This window comes from Strix aluco, chromosome 2 (assembly GCF_031877795.1).
Source record: "Strix aluco isolate bStrAlu1 chromosome 2, bStrAlu1.hap1, whole genome shotgun sequence".
Taxonomy (NCBI): Eukaryota; Metazoa; Chordata; class Aves; order Strigiformes; family Strigidae; genus Strix; species Strix aluco.
The window spans coordinates 20,363,661-20,382,433 of NC_133932.1; the positions used below are offsets into that span (position 1 = coordinate 20,363,661).

At 49.1% G+C, this 18,773-nt stretch overlaps 1 protein-coding gene across 2 annotated transcripts in view; it reads left to right on the forward strand.

Moving 5' to 3' along the window:
* Positions 1-18,773, forward strand: part of IGSF3 (immunoglobulin superfamily member 3) — a 98,003-nt gene that overhangs the window by 19,985 nt on the left and 59,245 nt on the right. For both annotated transcript variants that reach the window (XM_074812952.1, XM_074812960.1), the window contains exon 2: positions 7,327-7,704. In XM_074812952.1, the coding sequence (XP_074669053.1) occupies positions 7,327-7,704 (378 nt within the window). The remainder of the gene's footprint in view (positions 1-7,326; positions 7,705-18,773) is intronic.

The window sequence follows — 18,773 nt, forward strand, 5'->3', positions numbered from 1 at the left end:
TTATTGAAAACATTTTTCTTAAAAGACAGTAAACATCTGCTGTTGAAGTGAGCGGCTGTGAGACGGAACGGCTAGCAGAGATGAGTGAAAGCAGTTGTGTTGGAAGAACAAAGAGCTTCATTGGCGGCTCCTGTCTCGTTTGCCCGTGCTTTGATATTTCCCCACTGATTGTGATATTTCCATACCAATTATTGTATAAATTGTTCCTGGCTGACCTCTCTACTTAGCCATCCTTAGTTGGCTCAGCAGTGGGAGGAATTTGAATGAGGAATGAATAGCTTTTTGAGTCGGTTCAGGAAGGATGGTCCATGTGTTGGGAGTGGTGGGATGGTGGCAGGAGTGGAGGAGGAGGATAGGGGATCAGGCACCCTTGATAGCACAATTCAAACATCAAAGCAAAAGGGTGGAGGATAGGGACAGAGTTGTTCTGCAGGTGGCTTCAGCCAGCCTTGCAGTACAGTGAACTCTCTTGGCATGACAAAAAATACACCAAGCAAAATACTGTATTTTCCCAGAATGGGGCTTTACAGTAAGGAGAGGGGGGGTTACCACATGTTTTCTTCTGATAGCATTGTTTTTTTTCCATCTGGCAGCAGGTTGCAGTGTACAGAGATTGTCCCTGCTGTGACTCATGCAAAAATTAAGCTTGATCCTAATTTTTATTTGTGCGTGTTAACAGGAGACTTCACAGAATAGCAGGTGCATGTTGCTAGAAGATTGTCTCTGTTTTGGTGTTGCGTGTTGGGGCAGAGTCTCCCATAGAGATTATGTTAGTCTTCAACCGATGGAAAATAAGACGGCTGCTTGGGGAAGTGTTCTCAGTGGCTGGACAACAATGAGCTTGGAAGAGCCTTCTTGAAACGAAACACCGTTTTGTGGATATTGGTCCATCCTTTTTCACTGGACTCCACAGCAGGGCTAAGTAAGGGGCTGGTCTTGGCAAAAGCCATCTGCGTCCTCGCTGGGGGACAGAAGGGAGAGAGGAAGGGCCATTCCCTGGGTAGCGTCATGTCTGGGGGAGGCTGAAAAGTTAATCTGAATTAAGACGGAACGTAAGCTTGGGAGGATGTTAACTGTCCCTGAGCAAAGGCCTGCGCAGGGCATGATGCTCCTGATCTGGGGTAGGGGAATGGAAACATTGAGGAGGAGTGAGTTGCAGGGGAGCCCTGCTTGCTGCGCTACAATTAACCATGTGCTCCCTGTTACTTTGTGAAAGTGGCCAAGGCACCAAGTGCTGCAGCTCGAAGGCTGCTTCTGCCTGCCCTGCTGTTCCCTGTGGCCTGCTGCCCGTGAGCTGCAGGCTGTGGCATTGCCCCGCAGTGCTCCGTCCGTGTTTGTGGTGGGCTGCGAGTGTACGGGAGGCAGGGGGGAAGCAACACATTAACATCACTGGCCAATACAGCAACAGTGCCCTTAGACTGGATGAAAAAGCTGTTTCCTTGTTGTGGACACGGCGTCCTTTCCTCCCCCCACGGTCGGAGCAGGGTGCAGGTATGCCTGCTGCCTCCTGTGGTGTTGGGCCAGGCTGAAAGCGCTGAATGGAGCCGGAGGAAGTCTGCTGGCACTCGCCTGGCCTCAAGTGAGGGCCAGCCGGGTGGCGAGCCTGGGCTCCTGCACTGCTTTCGCCTGAGCGAGCCCCAGACCTGCGGGAGGACAGCAGTTGCCACAGCCTGTGATGCACTTGGCGCCTGCACCTGCTCTTGGGTTGCGTGTGCCCAGAGCATCTCTCAAGCTCGGAAGTAGGCGCTTTAGCATAACTGCTCTTTAGCACTTGTGTCTGAATTGTCTTCATTACTGGGGACTTTCTGCCAGGTCCTGTGGTGTGCTGCAGATGCTAATTTGTCATAGCCAAATAGGATTTATGCACGCTCCCCTTCCCTTCCCTGCACACGAGTGCAGGCTCCCACTTCAGTTCTGAGGGTGTTCTGGGGGAACCAGTTCAGTTGGCCGTGTTCAGAGCAGAGATAGCCACGCTTCTAGAGAAAAAGCTGAAAATGGTGCCTTTTGTAGCTTCTGTTGTCATATAGTCAATGCATAGTGTGCAGACCAGATGTGACCCATATGGCTGAAGAGTATAGCCAGTGATGACACAGGTTGTGAAGGGGCATGAAGACAGCTGTACCAGTTCAGACTAAGGGTCCTCCACCTAGCTTAGTACTGCATCTCAGAAAGCTGTAGGCAGACAGCTGTGCAATTGTGGCTTGTTTTGGGAGCCTCCTGAACGTGATATCATCTGCCTATTCAGTAGTCCTCTTTCAAGTACTAGTCCTGCCCACCTTTCGACGCATGTAAACTTTCCATATCCACAGCATCCCTCAGCAAGGATGTCCCCGTGTCTGCAAGAACTGCCTCGCTTGTTTGAAAACTGGATCTGACAAGGTTCAGTTGACAGCCCTTGGCTTTTAAACTGGAAGAGATGGTAAATAGTTAATTCTTGACCATCCTCTCCATGGCATGCATATTTGTATAGACCTTTACCAGATCCCCTCAAAGTCATCTTTTTTCCAGGCCAGAGTCCTCACCTGCTCCATTATTTCTTATGTGAAAGCCATTCCCTAGTTTTTGCTCTGACACTTTTTCAGGAGCACTTATAAATTGAACAAACAATAGCGACAACAAAAAAACCAACAAATGGTGCTGTGTATTTGTGCAAGTGACAGGTAGAGGAGGGAGAGGGATCCCTTTGGCAATGCTTTCTGTCTAATAGTTGTAGTGAAAGGCACAAAGTAATTTTTAAAGGAAATTTAGGATTAGCATTACCAGTTATTGACAAATAGTGCTTTAGAGCTTCTAAGTGAAGGAAAACTGCTGTAAAGCTGCAGGGGTAGAAACATCCCCTCAAGCTATGTAATCCATTTGGCTTTCAGCACAGTCAGCCCTATGCTTCTGGAAGATATGGAAAATATAAAGACTTTTTTTTTAATTGCTCTCTAATGATTACAGACCCAGGATAATACTCCTTCCAAGAGCTCAAGTTTCTCTTTTATATTAAAGGTCTACTGAGTGATTATTGATATCTGAGATACCTTGATGGAACTTGCTGAGGTGCCTTTGGGTGTGGTGCAGGCATAGCACTCGGAGGTGGTGAGAGTGTGTGTGCAAGTGGGTCATTCTGTCCCTAATTTTTATTAATTCTTTTGGTGTGTCAATTCTGTGGCAGAGTTTGTGTGCACAGCCATCCTTTCTTTTATTACACTTGCCTATCCCTGGCGATAGGCCTTGCATCAATGTTCTCAGATAGAATTTTGCGCAGCTGTTCTTCTGAAAGGACCACCTCCTTCCCAAACAGTAAGTGTTTGGCACTTTCTGAAATGGGGCACCTTCAAAGTATTTGAAAGCAGGCACCCGAAATGACCAGTGGTGTCTGGAAAACCTGAGCTCTGAGCTCTGCATGTCTCCCCATGGAAAGATCAGATCTTGCCGTAGTCAGCTGATGTTGCTGGGAGGGTGCAGGTTTTGCAAAGACAAAGCATACTCGGTAGCTGAGCTACAGTGCTTCTGGGTGAGATGCCTGGCTGGCAGGGATGCTTGACGCTCCTTTCTTGCCCATTGATTGGACAGAGAGGCATTGAGGTTCTGGCAGTGATATGATGGACACGCGAGTGGCTGGGTGACTCTTGATGCTGCATTTCTCCCTTGCCCTTTCACCTGCCTTTCAGAGCTGCTTTCCATGACACTTGCCGTGGCCCTGGAGCCTGCTGGGCAGGCTGGTGTAGAGGAGGTACTGGGACTGGGCATCTGCTGGTGCCTGAGTCCTGCACAACAGACCTGAGTCTGCTGGTGCCTGAGTCCCCTGCTGCATGGCCTTGAGTCTAATTGCCTGGCTGCACCATCCCCTGCTGCCGCTGCCACCTCCTCTTTCTCCCGTGCACCTCCTGTCTCCCAGACGGGGCCTGGGAGATGGGTAAGCCAGGGGAAGTGTTGGGAGCTGCCTGGCTGTTGTTTGGCTTGCTCTTAGCTCAAAAGGCTGGCGACAATAGTCCTCATCTGTAGGGGATAAGGATCAGGGAACACTTCCTCCTTATCACTGGGGATTTACTGCCTTTTGGAAAAAAAACAGATGCAGAAACCTATCATTTCTTATTAATTTTAAAGTACCTCTTGGCTCTCTACCTCCTCCATATCAGCCCTTGCATTGTCAGTAAATTATATTGGATTTGCAATTAAAAGCCAGCTGTGCCAGTGAAGTACCAGCCAAATGCCACCATAACTGTCTCCTGGGCGTCCTAGGGGAGGTGTGGAGCACACAGCTCCTCCTCCTGTGAGCTCTTCTCTCACTTCAAGAGGGAAAGATAAGAGTTTAAAATGGGATCTCAGGCGCATTATTTTTGTTAATCAGAACACTTGCTCGCTAAGAAATGCAGTTCTTTTCTTGATACTGCATGTTTGTGGATACAGCGATTCCCAGAGCTTGAAAACTGCCAAATGCCCTTCACCGTGCAAAAAGTTAACCATTTGAGGGGAAAGCTTGTAGTGGTGGATGTCTGTCTCAGGCTATTTGTTTTTCTCCTTCCCTTTCTCAATTAAAATGATTTATTGGAGAAGTATCTGCTTCTGCCGTGTGGGGTTTTTTTAAGTGTTGAAAAGCATTTGTGCCCATCTGTGTTGGAGCAGGACTTTGCGGCCAGGCAGGGGGAAGAGCACTGTGGATGTGCCTGCCCCTCTGGAGATCCATCCCGTTCAACCGACTCCTGAGCCTTTGTGTCTCACCTTTTGGAGGCTGAACAGCAACTCACTACAAGTGGTAGCAAAGCCCCAGCTGTTTTGTTCCTTCCACGCTGGGGCTGAGCAGGGCTTTTTCTGCACCGGCTTCTTCTGTCCCTCAGCTGCTTGGGCTCCTGCAGCCAGAATGGGAAGCAAGGAGCTCTTTGGCTCTTGCCTCTCTCACTTTTGGCTGGATCAGGAAGGTGCAGCAATCCAGTGCGAGAGGAAATAGGAGAGGAGGAATGTGGAAAGTGGGTCCCTTCCAAACCTGGAGCCAGACTCCAGGTTGTAGAGTTACAGGCGAGGTCCCAAAAACCGTTGTTAATGGAAGAAGGAAGCCCACATGAATGCTGGCCGTGAGGGTGGTGGGATTTGACATCCACCAAAAGGCTGCATGTATCAGGGTGCAGAGATCTGCACTGTGGGTCTCCAAGGTTGTGATCTTGCCAGCAAGCTTTGGAAGGGCCAATACGTGTCTCCGATAAATGATGTTTTTCAACTGGGTAGTTGGAAAACTCCTCAAAGAATTCCTGTGTAAAAAAACAGCACTGCATTAAAAGCCTTCAAAACAAGGTTGTGCACTCAGCTGAGAAATACCTGAATGGGTGTTGTGTGTGCAACTTTTAATTCCTACCGCTACATGTTTGCATTGTGGTGCAATTTTAATTGTGTCATTGTGCGCAGGGTATCTGTATGCTGTAGCGAGGCTACATGTGCATACAAAAATTGTATTATGAGCTGTCTTTAGGTGTGCAATAAAGATCTTACCCTTCCTGCTGCTTTAAAAACAGTTCACTTCAAAGGCTGTAGTATTTGCTTTGTCCTTTGGCCTTTATGGGGTGAGAGAAGAGGCTGTCTGCACCTTAGATGTGTTAGTTGTCTCTAGCAGTATCTTTCCTCAGGATGAAGAGATTGGTACAGTAAACAGTGGGGGAGTGTTTGCCTCTGTTGTTCCTCTCCCTCTTCATTTTGAACGTGCTAGCTTTCCCTGTCCTCCCCTTAAATCACATTATTTCATAAAGAGTAAAAAGAAACATAATTTGGAGCAGCAGCGAGCTGAGCCCAAGTTAATAGTTTGAATTGCACTCCATCTGTTCAGCTGCATGGCCTGATGGATGTGCTGAACCCATTTTTCACAATTTGTTTTAAGCTGGTAAGAACCGAGTCTCCTGGCTCCAGTCCAGGCTGGCTGTGGAGAACAACTTCATATCTGGACATCCATGTCCAGAGGGTGGGATTGAGCCAGTAATCCCCAGATGCCAGGTTGCCTCTCCCACCTGCAAGTTGCTGGTTTTTGAAAGGTTAAATTCTTCTCTGGGCTTGAACATTGTTGTCAAAAATTAGAGGGGGGGGGGGGGAACCCAAAGTGCACCCGCACACAGAGGATGAAATTTGCAAACGTGATTATGCAGGACCTGCTTTAAATCGGCTTATTGCTGTTTTATGATGGCAGGCAAGCAGTCACAGAAGCCAGGGTGATTGGCCTTGCCATGTGCACATGCTGCTGGTAACTCAATAACCGATGAACACCCACCGTGGTCTCCAGACCTCAAGCCTTTGATGTAGCAACAAACAAGATAGATTGCTGTAATTTATCTGGCCCCTGGAGGGCTGTGCTGGTAATGTGCCATGAGCCCAAGGGCCAGCCATCCATAATCTGTGTAAAAATACAGCAGATCGCAGTCGCTGTGCTGCAGGATTGTCTTTGTTCCATCCTGCACGAGTTTGCGTGTGTACAGTGCACGGTACTGGGTCTCGATTTCCAGCAGCCAGGGGCGGTGAGTCTTAGTGTAATATGCCCACTCCCGCCATTAACTGTAATTGGTTTTGTTATGTACTAAATATACTCCTTCCATATAGACTTGGGAAGGCAGTGCTGGAAACGTGGTATTTCCCTGTATGCCTTTACAAGCGTAACAGAGAGAGTGGAGGTGTGCTGGCTTTGGGGGAAAAAGAATGGGATTTTGTACCAGCTGAAGCCTCCAGCGGGTTTGGTGGAGGACAAGTGCTTGTGGCATTGCAGTTGGGTGGCCTGGAAACCCAAGGAGAAGGGAGTGTGGCCTCCTGGCTTGCACGTGGGCCACTCTCCTGGTGGAAGACAGTCCTGGTTGGGCTGTGCCAGGAGAAGAGGGAGTTGTTGCCGGAGCAGGGAGCCCAGCAGCAGCTCCCCAGCTGCCCGTGTGTACCGGGGTGCTGCAGAGTGGCCGCGTGCCACCTCCATGTGCCCTCCAGCAGCAACCCTTGCCTGGATTGCAGGGTGGTGGGCTTGGAAAATGAGTAGTACTGAAAACAAAGCCCTGTCAGCTTGAGTCGCTGGTTTGTTGCCATGTGGTGTAGTACCTTTTCGTGCCTGGATTCTTATCACTTCCAAAGAAGGGTTTTATGTTACCTCAACACCGCTTTTTCATGGGTCATCTCAAAAAACACTTCCCTTGAGTCAGCAAGAAAGCTGCAGTGTGACTGGGGGAGTGCTGTGCCAGAGCCCGATGTGCCAGCTTTAAAATGGGGTGTGAGGGCTTGCCTTGCCGAGCAGGGCTGTGGAATGGGTAGGATGGGTACATCTCGGGGGAGGCGCCGGGGCTGGCTGTCAGGAAGTAACGCTGGGCTCCTCTCCTCCTGCAGGCATGGCCTTGGCCCAGCGGCAAGTGGCGGTGCAGGAAGGACCCCTCTACCGCACGGAGGGGTCCCACATCACGCTGTGGTGCAAGGTGAGCGGCTACCAGGGCCCGGCGGAGCAGAACTTCCAGTGGTCCATCTACCTGCCCTCGGCCCCCGAGCGGGAGGTGCAGATCGTCAGCACCGTCGACCCCTCCTTCCCCTACGCCATCTACACCCAGCGCGTGCGCAGCCGGGGGATCTACGTGGAGCGGGTGCAGGGGGATGCTGTTCTGCTGCACATCACCGAGCTGCAGGACCGGGATGCTGGGGAGTACGAGTGCCACACACCCAACACCGACGAGAGGTACTTTGGGAGTTACAGCGCCAAGATGAACCTCGTGGGTAAGCTGTCCTGCTAACGGTGTGGCTGGGGTGACGAGGAGTCCCCCAACCGGAATGTGGCGCAAACACTTGAACCACCCATTGCAAAGTAGTCCATATAAGCTGTCAGAAAAAACACCACTGAGGGAGAATAGGAGCAAAGAGCAGGCAACATCGTGGTGTGAATTGCAGGAAATTATCGTATAGAGACATAGGAGTTACCAAGCTTTCTCTAGTAATAAGGCCCTTATAAAGAAGAGACACCAGGCAGCGTAGCCAGGGAGAGGAACGTTTGAAGCTGTGCCTGAAAGCAAGAGGGACATGGAACTAATTTACACAGAGAGAGAGGGGTAGGGAGGCTGCTCTAGATGGCACAAGCTGCAGAGGAGAGAGCTGTGTGCCAAAGGTGGTGAACTAGCTGAGTGGGGAAGAGAGGAGCAGTAACGAGCAGCATGTAAAGGGAACAGGAGGGACGGTCGTCTTCAGGCTGTTAACAGTGGGCAGTGCTGAGTGGGTCCTGAAACCAGCACACTGATCACATTGAGCTGTCTGTAGATGAACGTGGGGGAGTTGGTTTGGGTGGGTTTTTTTGTCTGCATTAGAAAAATCAAACCCAGGTTCTTTAGAATCTGAAATATTTCCCAGGCACACCTCTGGCTAGCTTATTTGACCTTTTCAAGATTCAGCTTGCTTTCTGTATCTCAAAGGGGATTGGGTTTGAAGTCTCTAACTCGGCTAAACAGCAGTCAAATAGCTTCCATCAAATTCTTTGGCTGAAGGACTCCTAAAAGAGCTCCTCCCCAGCAGTGACACCCCTCTAGCAAATTTAAGCCCACAGACAGCAGGCTCGCTTTCCTTAGGAGACATTCATGAGCCAGCAAGTCTCTGGTTTGGAAACCACTTTGGCATTATCCAAGACGTGCTAGACAGTCAGGGTGTTGCCGGTTCAGGCTGTGTTGACACAGGAAACCCATTGTGAAAGGAGCCAAGGTGTGAACTCAGATCACAAAAGCCCTCCTTTGGGTTGTGCTTCTTGCCTTCAGCTTGTGTGCACCTTGGCTCCTTCCCTTCAGGGGTGCCAGCCCAGCCACTCTCCCAGGTGAAGCCCCGTGGCCTGGGTGCAGATGCTTATTTAGGTGCCTGCTTTCCCATCTGATGTCTGTGAGCCGTCAGGAGGTAGATGTCTGAATGCTCATTTCTGCCTTTTTTTGTAGTTCCGTGATTTGCTTCAGGTGCCCTGGTTTGTGGTTCCCCCTTTAGTTTGAACAAGACTGAGTCAGTGTTGCCACTGTAAAGTCACCTCCGGGAGTAAAGCCCATTGAAAACCAACACCCAGTGAAAAAAAAGTGCCTGGGGGCAGGGTGGGGTTGTGACAGTCAGAGTTTGCAGCTGGGTTGCTCTGCCAGGGAGCTGCACCCTGTGGAAACCAGCCAAAATCCCATGAGCTGGGGTCCTTACAGGAGAGCCCTTAGAGCAAGTGTGAGCCCCTGCGTTAGCTGCTGGCACGGGGTGCGGCATGGGGTGCAGCACGGGGTGAGCATAGCCAGCATGTCTGATGGCAGGGCAGCGGGGAGCTCCACCGCCGCTCTCCCCGGGGCTGGGGAGCCAGTGCCCTCCAGGTTTTAACCATAGCTCAGCAGCTGCTTCAGTGGCTAGCCCAGGGTTTGCTGGGATGATGTGCTTTCGCTCTGTCCTACTCTGGCCACAGGTACAAGCCACGTAAGGTTTGGGACTCTGTAGACACATATGAATAATCTTTGAGGACGTTGGCTTCTGGGCTTGTGTGTGTTGGGATGCCATAGAAAACTGACCTGAAGTAACTTCTAGTGGATGAGTTAAATCACATTATGCCCCTTCATGGATGCTTGTGCTCAGAATTTGGGGCCCTAATTTGGTATAGCTTAATTCATTTCTGAAAAATCACTTCAGAAGTGACTTAGGGTCACTTGTGTTTTAAATGTGTGTATCTGCATAGGTGTCTTCTGTGGTTTAACCAAACTCTGACAGAAACTGAATTTCCCAGAGTGCTCCCTGTGATGACCTGTAGACAACAAGCCCTTACAGAGGGCCTCCCCTCTGGCTCCTGTTTATGTGAACCGGTGCTGACTTCAGACCTGTCGGACCATGAAGTCCTGCCAGGGAAATGGGCTGCTCTCTGCAGGGCTGAGCAAAGCACGTGCTCTGTTTTTCCCCTGTCGTTTTAGCTCTCAGCTACAGGTTGTGGGTTTTCAGTCCGGCTTTGTTGCTGCAGACGATATGCAAGAAGAGGTACACAAGAGCTAAATGAGAGTTATTGTTCTCATTTCCTCAGAAACAGAACCAAACTTTTTTTTTCTTTCTTTCATCCAGTTATGAATTCTTAATTGACTCATTAGATTGAGTGGCTCTTCTTTGGCAGCAGCAAAGCCTGGAGGGAGACAGGTTTGTTAGCATCTCTATGCTCTACATTTTTGTATGAAATGAATGGGTTTGGAGCAGTGTTGGTTTTAGACTTGCTACTCTGGGAGCTTTGAGTTGTTGTGTCCTGTGGTTTGAGGGAAGAGCTGAAGAAAGTCTCCCCTTTTCACCTGGGCGATACAGCCCTGTGTTGGGGAAGCTGGATGGGACACTAGTGCAGCAGCATATGGGGCTGTTCTGTGCACCGGGACATCTCAGCTTGCAGCAGAGCAGCTGGAATGTGTCTTTGCTCCTGCCATCTGAGCAGTGTTGAGGCATATGTATCCAGGGCTCTGCAGCTGCTAAAAAATAGTCTTGTCAGCTTCAAAGATGTGCCAGTTGGGCTTGAAGTGTACCTCTACCCACCTCATGACCAGCAAGTGTGACTGGTTCTCCCTCTCCCATTTTTGGTGTCTCCACTCAAGGTTCCTTTTAATTCATTGAGATCTTGGCCAGGATCTGGTACAACTCTGAGGACCTGAAGTCTCCAATGGTCTGGAGTAAGAAATGCTCCCCAAGGACTCTGTGGGACTCTTAGGCATGCAGCACAAGTGCTCATCTCCCTGAAGCTAGGAATGGGGCCAGTGATGTAGTTCAAGGGCCTTCTGCCATGGGAAATGTGTATCAAGGCTTAACCTTTTTCACTGCTTTTCAATTTACTTCAGTTGTAAATTAAGTCTTGCTGTATCTTGCTACTCCTCATCTTCTCCTGAGCTATATCATTGGGAAGGAGTTACACATGGGCTGTGAGATGTGTTAGGAGGAAGAAGTTAGGACATCTCAAACTGAGTTGCAGAGGCTGAGGGAGGTGGCAAAAAAAATGGGTGCAGCTCTTCAGGATGTTGTGGAACCATGGCCTTGTGATTGATTTATGAGAAAGGATTAGCCCACGTACAAAGTCTGCAACTCCATTATTTGCCTTCAGAGTTCAGTTCCCCAAGGCTGACACAAAATTGCTGAGGCTAGTTCATGCTCTCTTACTCAGCATGGGGGGAAAAGATTTTTAGGAGATCGGACAAGTGGCCTCCCACTCATCTAACAGCAGGCACATTGCCTAAGGTGGATGTTGAGGCAGTACCTGCCATCGGAGGACAGAGTGGGACAGATCTGGACCGCAACCCATCTTTGTTTAAATTAAGTGCATCCTTCTCTAAGTTGACTGAAGAGAGAGCTAGGCTTGGTTAGGCAGCTGGTGTTGAGTGAAATGAATTCTTCCAGTAGTGGCTGAAGACTTGGCTGCTTTTGGAAGCTTCCCCCCTGGGGTTCCTAAGCAGCTGATGGAAATTTTGGCTTTGTGGTTGAATTGGGAAGACACTTGGGCACACTGAAGAGGGGAGTTACGAAACTGGATCAATTAAATGGGGGATCTGGGGACCATCCACACCTGACTGGCAATTGTATCCTGGCCTGCTTGTTGCTGGCTGTGAGAAGTATGTATGTGGGCTGGTCCTTCACTTTTTGAAGAAATTAAGGACAGCAAAGAATTTGCAGGTGAAGGAAAGCAGCATCCCAGCAACAACATCACCACTGGCAGGACAGCAGTATTTTCCAGATTGTCATTGGAATTATCCCTGTCTTAATAACTCTTGAAATGCAGGCAGAAGAGGAGGTTTCTGTGCGGTAATTTAGATAGTAAAGCTCCAGGGGTGCTGTGCAATCTGAGAAACTGGTTTGTGCTTCTCATCTTGTGTTGATGGGTAAATAAACTTCTGTTTTGCTGTGGGGTAGACGTGAGTACATGGCAGTTACTTCACAGTGTGTGAGTCACTGCAAATTTGTACTCCACTATATCTCTGCAATGAGTTGTTTGTGTGCCTGTACCCTTACATAGATAACAGCAAAGAGGCCCGGGTCTAACCTCCTCAGAAGCTTCAGACTTTTATCTCAAGTGTTTTTTTTATCTGTGCTCCCAAAAATGTTGAGCTCTTTCAGAGTAAGTGATTTGAGGGAAGAAATAGAGCTTTGAGGTTTTTCTTAAACAGGTAGTGACAGAGCAGGAGAAAGGGTTTCAAAGCACTAGGGGAGGTCGCAGCTCTTGTACTCCCTATCTGGGGGGTGGCAGCTGTACAGCATTAATCCTAAATGAGTTAAAGCAAAAAAATGAAGGGGTTTGGACAGGGAGAGCCTCCACGGATACCACAGAGTGGGAAGGAGCAATTTTGGTGCAGACTTGAGAAACAAGTAACACTCAGACACAGCTGTCTTGGTGGCCGGTGGGAACTGCTATGGAGCTGGTAGTGCCTGCAGGGATGGTCACCAGTGTCTCCTTCCTGCCAGGCTCAGATGAAAGGGGGGCAGAGAGGACTTGTGCTAGCTGGGTGCTATTCAGTGTCCTGTCCACCCTCTCAGCCCAGCCACACTTCTGCTCTCTGCTATTTCTCACTGGTCTCACCCTGCCTGGGTAGGCTGGTGCCTTGATCTCTGCCCTGTTCCCCTGGGTCCTGCCTGGCTGTGACGGCTCCCAGGGGCTGGGTGTGGTTTTTTGGCAGCCCCATTGTGGTGAAGTTTCAGCATTATGCCAGGCTTGGGAGTGGTGGTGGGCGAGAGCACTGGTGGGATGAGGAGCCAGCTGCCTCTCTGCCTGAGGTCAGTGCTGGCTGTGGCTGTGCTTGGTGGGGTCTCATCTTCAAATGCTGAGCTGCCAGAGTTGCTTGCAGCTCTCTGCAGACCAGAACTCAGTCCAAGGGTACTTTCACCATGCCTTTAGGAGCGTGTCTTGTAGTGGTCCTCTCTGCCCTTGAACTGTGACGTGTAACTGTATGGCCAGCTGCAAGGCAATGCTTGGGAGGGGAAGGATAGCTGTAGGGTGTGTGTGAGAGGCTTTGGTGGCACGGGAGGTGCAAGAAAGATTTATACAGGGCAGAGACTTGGCACTGGAAGGGAAGGAGCTGCATGTGTCTCAGACAAGCGCTCAAGAGAAGAAAGCCGGCCTCTTTTGTTGAACTTGCAACCAAAAATCTCCAGAATCTCTCTGTGGAGAGCTAAAGGGCATGTAGCAGTCAATAAAGAAAAAAAACCTTTTATTAGCCGGTACCAGCTGCTGCTGCTTGTTGCCAGCAGCTTCTCCTCTTCTTCATCAAGTGCTGCCATACGTGATCTGTCTGCACACAGAGCAGAGGGAGAAAGTCATGTCACAGGTTTGCCATGTTTGGAAGAGCACCATCTGCTCCTGGGAACCTGCCGGGGGGACTCAGGGCAAGAGCAATCACTTCTGTTCACGTGGGGCTTGTGGACCTCAGTGACTGCTATTTATTCCAGCCGTCAACTGGTCTGAAGGTGGCTTTGCTTGAGGGAGGTGTCGGAGAGAGAGATGACAGTCTTGCAGACAAGGATCTACCAGTTTTGATAGAAGTCTTTGGGGGCTCTTCTTTCTATGTTCCCTCCTTCTTCTTCTCCTGAGACAGGCGAAAATGTTTGTCACTGTACATGAGCAAGCAGCTTGTGTCCTGGGGAGGCCAGGCTTTTTGGAGATGAGCAACAACAGGCAAAAATTGAAACAAGAGCAGTTCAAGCTGCCCCAAGAGGTTGCACAGGCTCCATCTCTGAAGGCTTTCAAGACCCAACAGGATCCAGCTCTGAGCAGCCTGGTCTGACCTTATAGCTGACCCTGCTTGACCCTGTAGTTGCACTACAGGCCCCCCGAGGTCACTTCCACCCTGAATTGCCCTATGATCCCATGATGGACTGCTTGGCTGCTGTGCAGTAGGAACCTCTGTTAGGCGGCAGTTTGGAGGGAGGGTGTTTAGGAAAGGTGTAAAATGGGATATAACAGTTATGTCAGTGCTAAATAATGTCATAGCGTTGGTGATCTCAACCAGGTGAGAACAGCAGGGACCTATTGTACATCCCCAGATTCTTTTTTCTGGCATATTTTTTGTATTTCATATGTTTCTTCTTTAGAGAGGTTGCAGGAGTTTGTCTGTATTGCTTTGCTCTGGTGTACGAAGGTAGAATTTGGAGATCCTAAATTCAGATGTCCTAGTCTCTCTGAGGCCATCTCGCCGCTTTGCTGCCTCCATGAAGCATGTGTATGCTTTATTTGGCCAAGCTGTCAGTTAACCAAAGTGAGTTCTAGGATTGGTGGTGTTGAAATTCCTGCTTTGTGAGTTGCATTCATCTTTGCCTGTTTGGGCTCTGCTTGTTGCAGTAATTAGCTCCCCAGAGGAGTAAAATGTCCTTCACTTTCAAATTACCCTTTAGCTGACATTAAAAAAAAGAAATTTAAAAAAAAAAAATCAAATACCTTCTCCTAGGTGGTCCTTTGCAGCTAGACACGGCGTATTTTGTTCTTATTGTCCTCCTTTACGTGCCTAAATCTCTCTGTAGTAGCCTTGGAAAAAAAATTTTACCTATGCTGCTTTGCTTTTTCTTTCTGTTCTTACTACGGATGGAAGGGGAGTGTTTGCTGTTAATGGATGAGGAATGAGGGGGGGTAAACATATGTACCTCTGGCAGTTCCTATGTGCACAGCCTGGGAAATTGCACCAGCAAACCAGAGTACCCGGTTTCTGATGCTGCGTAGCAGTAGGGGGCTACAGCCATCGGGTCCTGTCATGCTGCAGACTCGCTGCATGTCCCTGGATACGGTGCTCACGGTCTCCCTCACCATTTTCCAGCTGGTAGAATTAGGGATAATAGCATACACGCCTTTCACAAAGTCTAAGCTAAATAATTGTGAAGTGCTTTGAGCTCCTCAGATAGCGGGAGTTAGAAACAAAGGCTTATATTTCAGCTCTGCCTGGTAATGATGCTGAATAGGATTCATCTCCAGTCCTGCTTAGTCATTTCTGATGTCTTGGAAGTATAGCTGCTTAAGCTCACCCAATTTTGCCCTTGCAGAAGCCATGAGGCTCGTAGGCGCTGCCAGGCTGAGGGGGCTGGTGGTCGGCAGTGCTGCGGGCAGGCGCGTGGGAGCTGGGCGTAGGCAGCCCTGCTGCCGGTGGCTCGGGAGCTGGCAGGAGGGCTGCTCCCTTGCAGCCCGTGGTGCCATGGGCAAGCATGAAGCCAGTCCAGAGGCTCCATGCCCCTTCTGGATTTAAAACTCCTGCTGGTAAGAGGAAGGCACTAAGACCTGTTGAAATTTTTGGTCCTTTTTTTTTTTGGTCCTTTTTTTTTTTTTTAAAAAACTTTAGTCATATACAGTCTGGCAATTAATTGCATGGGCTAGTTCTTCCTTGTGCTTTCCACTTTTTTGTAGATACCATTCAGGCTATAACTGAAAGCTTGTAACAGAAATCTCTGTATGTGTCCTCGCATTGCTAGACAAGGTTGACTCATTATTTTGTGTATCTTTATCTCATCCCCTGTTACTATATTTTCCTGCTAAACGCTTCCAATTACTCCTGTTTTGTTGCAGTATACCCTCTCCTATTCTTTCCTGTTGGAATTGCTTGCCTAATCTTTACTTTCTTATTGTTGTATTACATGACATCACTTCTCCACCTCTATCTGTGTAGGAGAAACGGAACAAATTTAGGCAAACCATGCCTGAAAAAATGGCTAATCCATTGTATCCACTCTTCCTTCTTTGCTGTCATTTTTTTTTCTCCTCCCTCGCCTTCCTGCCCTGTGTCTCAAAACCACAGGCAACTTGGTGGCGTGACATGCTTTCTGGGGAGGGCTCTCAGTTGTGGAACTGATTCTTTCTTTTATTCCCCCATCCACCTACCCATTTCTCAAAAATCTGGCATTAGACACATTTGGGGCACATCGCTGTATTCCATATGTTTTTCCTACATTGTCCCTTTTGAGGTAGAGGTACTTATTTAAATTTAGCTAGAGTGTGGAGAAGATTTACAATAAGAATATGTGTCCTTTTTTTATGCATGTCTGTACACTTGTACCTGTGCATTGTAAGAAAAAATGTATTCTAAAATGCATTTCTAAAAATGTAAATGAATACAGCCTCAGGCAATTGCACAGCCCTCTGCTTGCAAATCTAGGCTGGTCTTTAAAATGAGCCCTCTCGCTTCTTGACTTTCTATGTCTCTTGTCAGAAAGGGAGGCGCAGAAGCCCAAATGCTGACTTGCCTTCAGACTGTAAAGAGCTGCAGGGTTTTGCTTGGGTAGGTTTCTGTGCAGCGCTGAGCCTGGATAATAAAATCAGACCAGTCAGTTAAAATGATCTTTGAAAACTAAAGCAGTCTTCCCTGCAAAAGCCTCTTTTCTAAAGGCTCGGAGTCTTGCCCTCTAGTCTGCTCTCTCTCTGGCTCCTGCCGTGCTTGGCTCCACTCGGGCATCTCTCAGGTTGATGGGACTGCTGCACTTGCTCTTCTGCCCAGCCCTTTGCTTCTTCAGTGTCGGTGAGGCTGGAGGCTACAAGGCGTGGGGTCCTCTGCTGCTCTGAAAGAAGGTGCTGCAAAAGCAACACTCTGCTCAGCCCACATGCCCCTTTCACTTGTCCTGCCGACTATTCTCAAATGCTTTGCTAGTTCCTGGTAAAATTAGCTATTTGGTAATCCTAAATGTCTTAAATTATTTATAGGATGCCTCTCAGTCTGTCCCTCTGAGAAGAGTGATCAGTGATAGAGGCTGTTTGTGTATATTGCTACAACGTCTGGGTGTGACATGCTGATAGGAGGTAAAGGATACAAAGGTTTTTAACAGGATAGGAAAATCTTTAGCCAGAAATCTTGGTGCATTTGAAGACCAGCTCTACCACAAGAGGGTTACTTGGGACCTTAGGTTCAAGTCTTGGGCTCTCCATCCTTTCCAAGGAAGTGAACTCAGCATCTGAGGGAGCTCTTTCAGGTCAGGCTTTGCTTGCTAATGATGGGAACAAAAGGTCATCAGGTGTTAGAAACAGTCTGGTGCCACCTCCCAGCCTGAATTTAACATTTCCTCCCAATGTGCTCCAGGCAGCCCCCAACCCTTTTTTCCCAGAACGATTACTTTTTCACTACATGCACAACTGAGAGAAGATCTGGCAGAAGAGAAGAAATACGGAGCCCAAAAGGAGAGCCAGAAGGAGCCAGGCTGGGTCAAGCGAGCAGGTGGTGGAGCCAGCGGGCTGTAATGTGGGATGGGCAGAGCCTGGTACCTGCCTCCTACCTCCTGCACACTCGGCAGCTTTCCAGGGGCTGCCTCCGGCTGTATTGGCCGCCCTCAATAGAGGGTGGTTACGGGGCACCCATCTCTTCCGCCTGTGCCTCCCCGCTGGTGATGGGTACTGGCGGGGCTGAGCGGTCAGCACGGTCCTGGCATGGGGACCTGCTCCTGGGCTCGCCAGCAGAGCCTGTTGGCATTTCTGCCAGCCTTGCCAGAATACCGGGTGGCAGGGGAGAGGCACGAAGTGTGCAGGTTTCTCTGCTTCTGTGCCTCCAAACAGTCTCTCAGCGTTAAATGGAGAAAGCAATAACTGTGAGCGCAGCTGGTAACATATGGCACCCGTCCCCTGCCTTAGCAATTGCTCAGTGAACTCTGAAAGTGGAATACGGTCCCTGTGGCTCCAGCCAGCTGCAGCGCTGAGAAATCCCACAATGGAGCAGACCATTATTTGATTACCAGCAAAAATTTCACGTTCCACGTTGCCATTTTTCCTGCTGCCTCCCTGGGGAGGTTTTTGCTATGCTTACTCCTTCCTCCCACTCTTCTTTTCTTTTTTTTTTTTTTTTTTAATTCGTTTTCCCTGGAGGATTGCTTTATTTGTTCTTTAGTTCCAGCCCCTTAGACTCGGTTGCTCTGCATTTCTGTCGGTCTGCTGCCCTGAGAGGCAGGGGCAGCTGTTTCTGCCGCTGATGCCGATGCTTTTCTTGTGTCATCTTGAAGAACAAGTAGGTCTGGTGGCAAATGATCGAGTCCCCATGTAGCAGAGGGGAAGTGCAGTGCCCATTGCTGAGCTAGTCTGCTTCTCTGCTACAAAGCTGCATGCTCATTGTGGTATGGATGCATGTCTTTTTGTTGAAGAATTACAAAACAAACAAAATGAAGTCAAGCTGGAGGCCAGCACTCAGGCAAACTGCAGAACAGCAGCAAACCCAAAAGCCCCTAGCAGCATTGCCAGTCGTACATCAGATGCTTTTTGTCCTATCAGATAGGATAGCACAAAAGTTGAAAGCCTGCTGCTTCCATCCCGCCTCTGGGAGGGCTCAGAAGCATGAGTGGATCCCCTCTGATTCGGGCTCCTTATCTGCTAATTTAGAGATGTTGATACTGAGCATCCTGGGGGGGAGATTTCTTCTATTTAGAGCATCAGAGGGTCTCTGACCTGCTTCTGCTGCCTGCTGGGGGGTGGGAAAGGGAGAGAAATACTTTGGTGCTCCAGAGGTAGGCTTTGGGTCCCAAGGCAGCCTAGTTGCCCTCCTCCTGCAGCCCGAAGCCCTGGCAGGACTGGCCTTTCCCCTTCCCTCCAGCTTCTGCCAGGCAGTGCAGGGTTTTGCTTCATGTGCTGAGAAGGAAGTCTGACCTGCACTGGGACAGAGCTGCCCTTCGGTAGGGAGAAGCTGGAAGGAAAAATTTTCCATCTTGATTCTGTGGCTGCCCTGTCAGTTTAGCCCTATAACAGTTTTACAGTCTTTATCTGATACAAGTTTAAGAGGATTTCCCTTGGCGCAGTGGGATTATTATAAGTCAGAGAGGAGTCTCCAGCTGATATTCCTTTGGCAAGTATTTATTTTAAGTGGGTTTAACAGTATTTAATTTTTAAATTTTTTTTT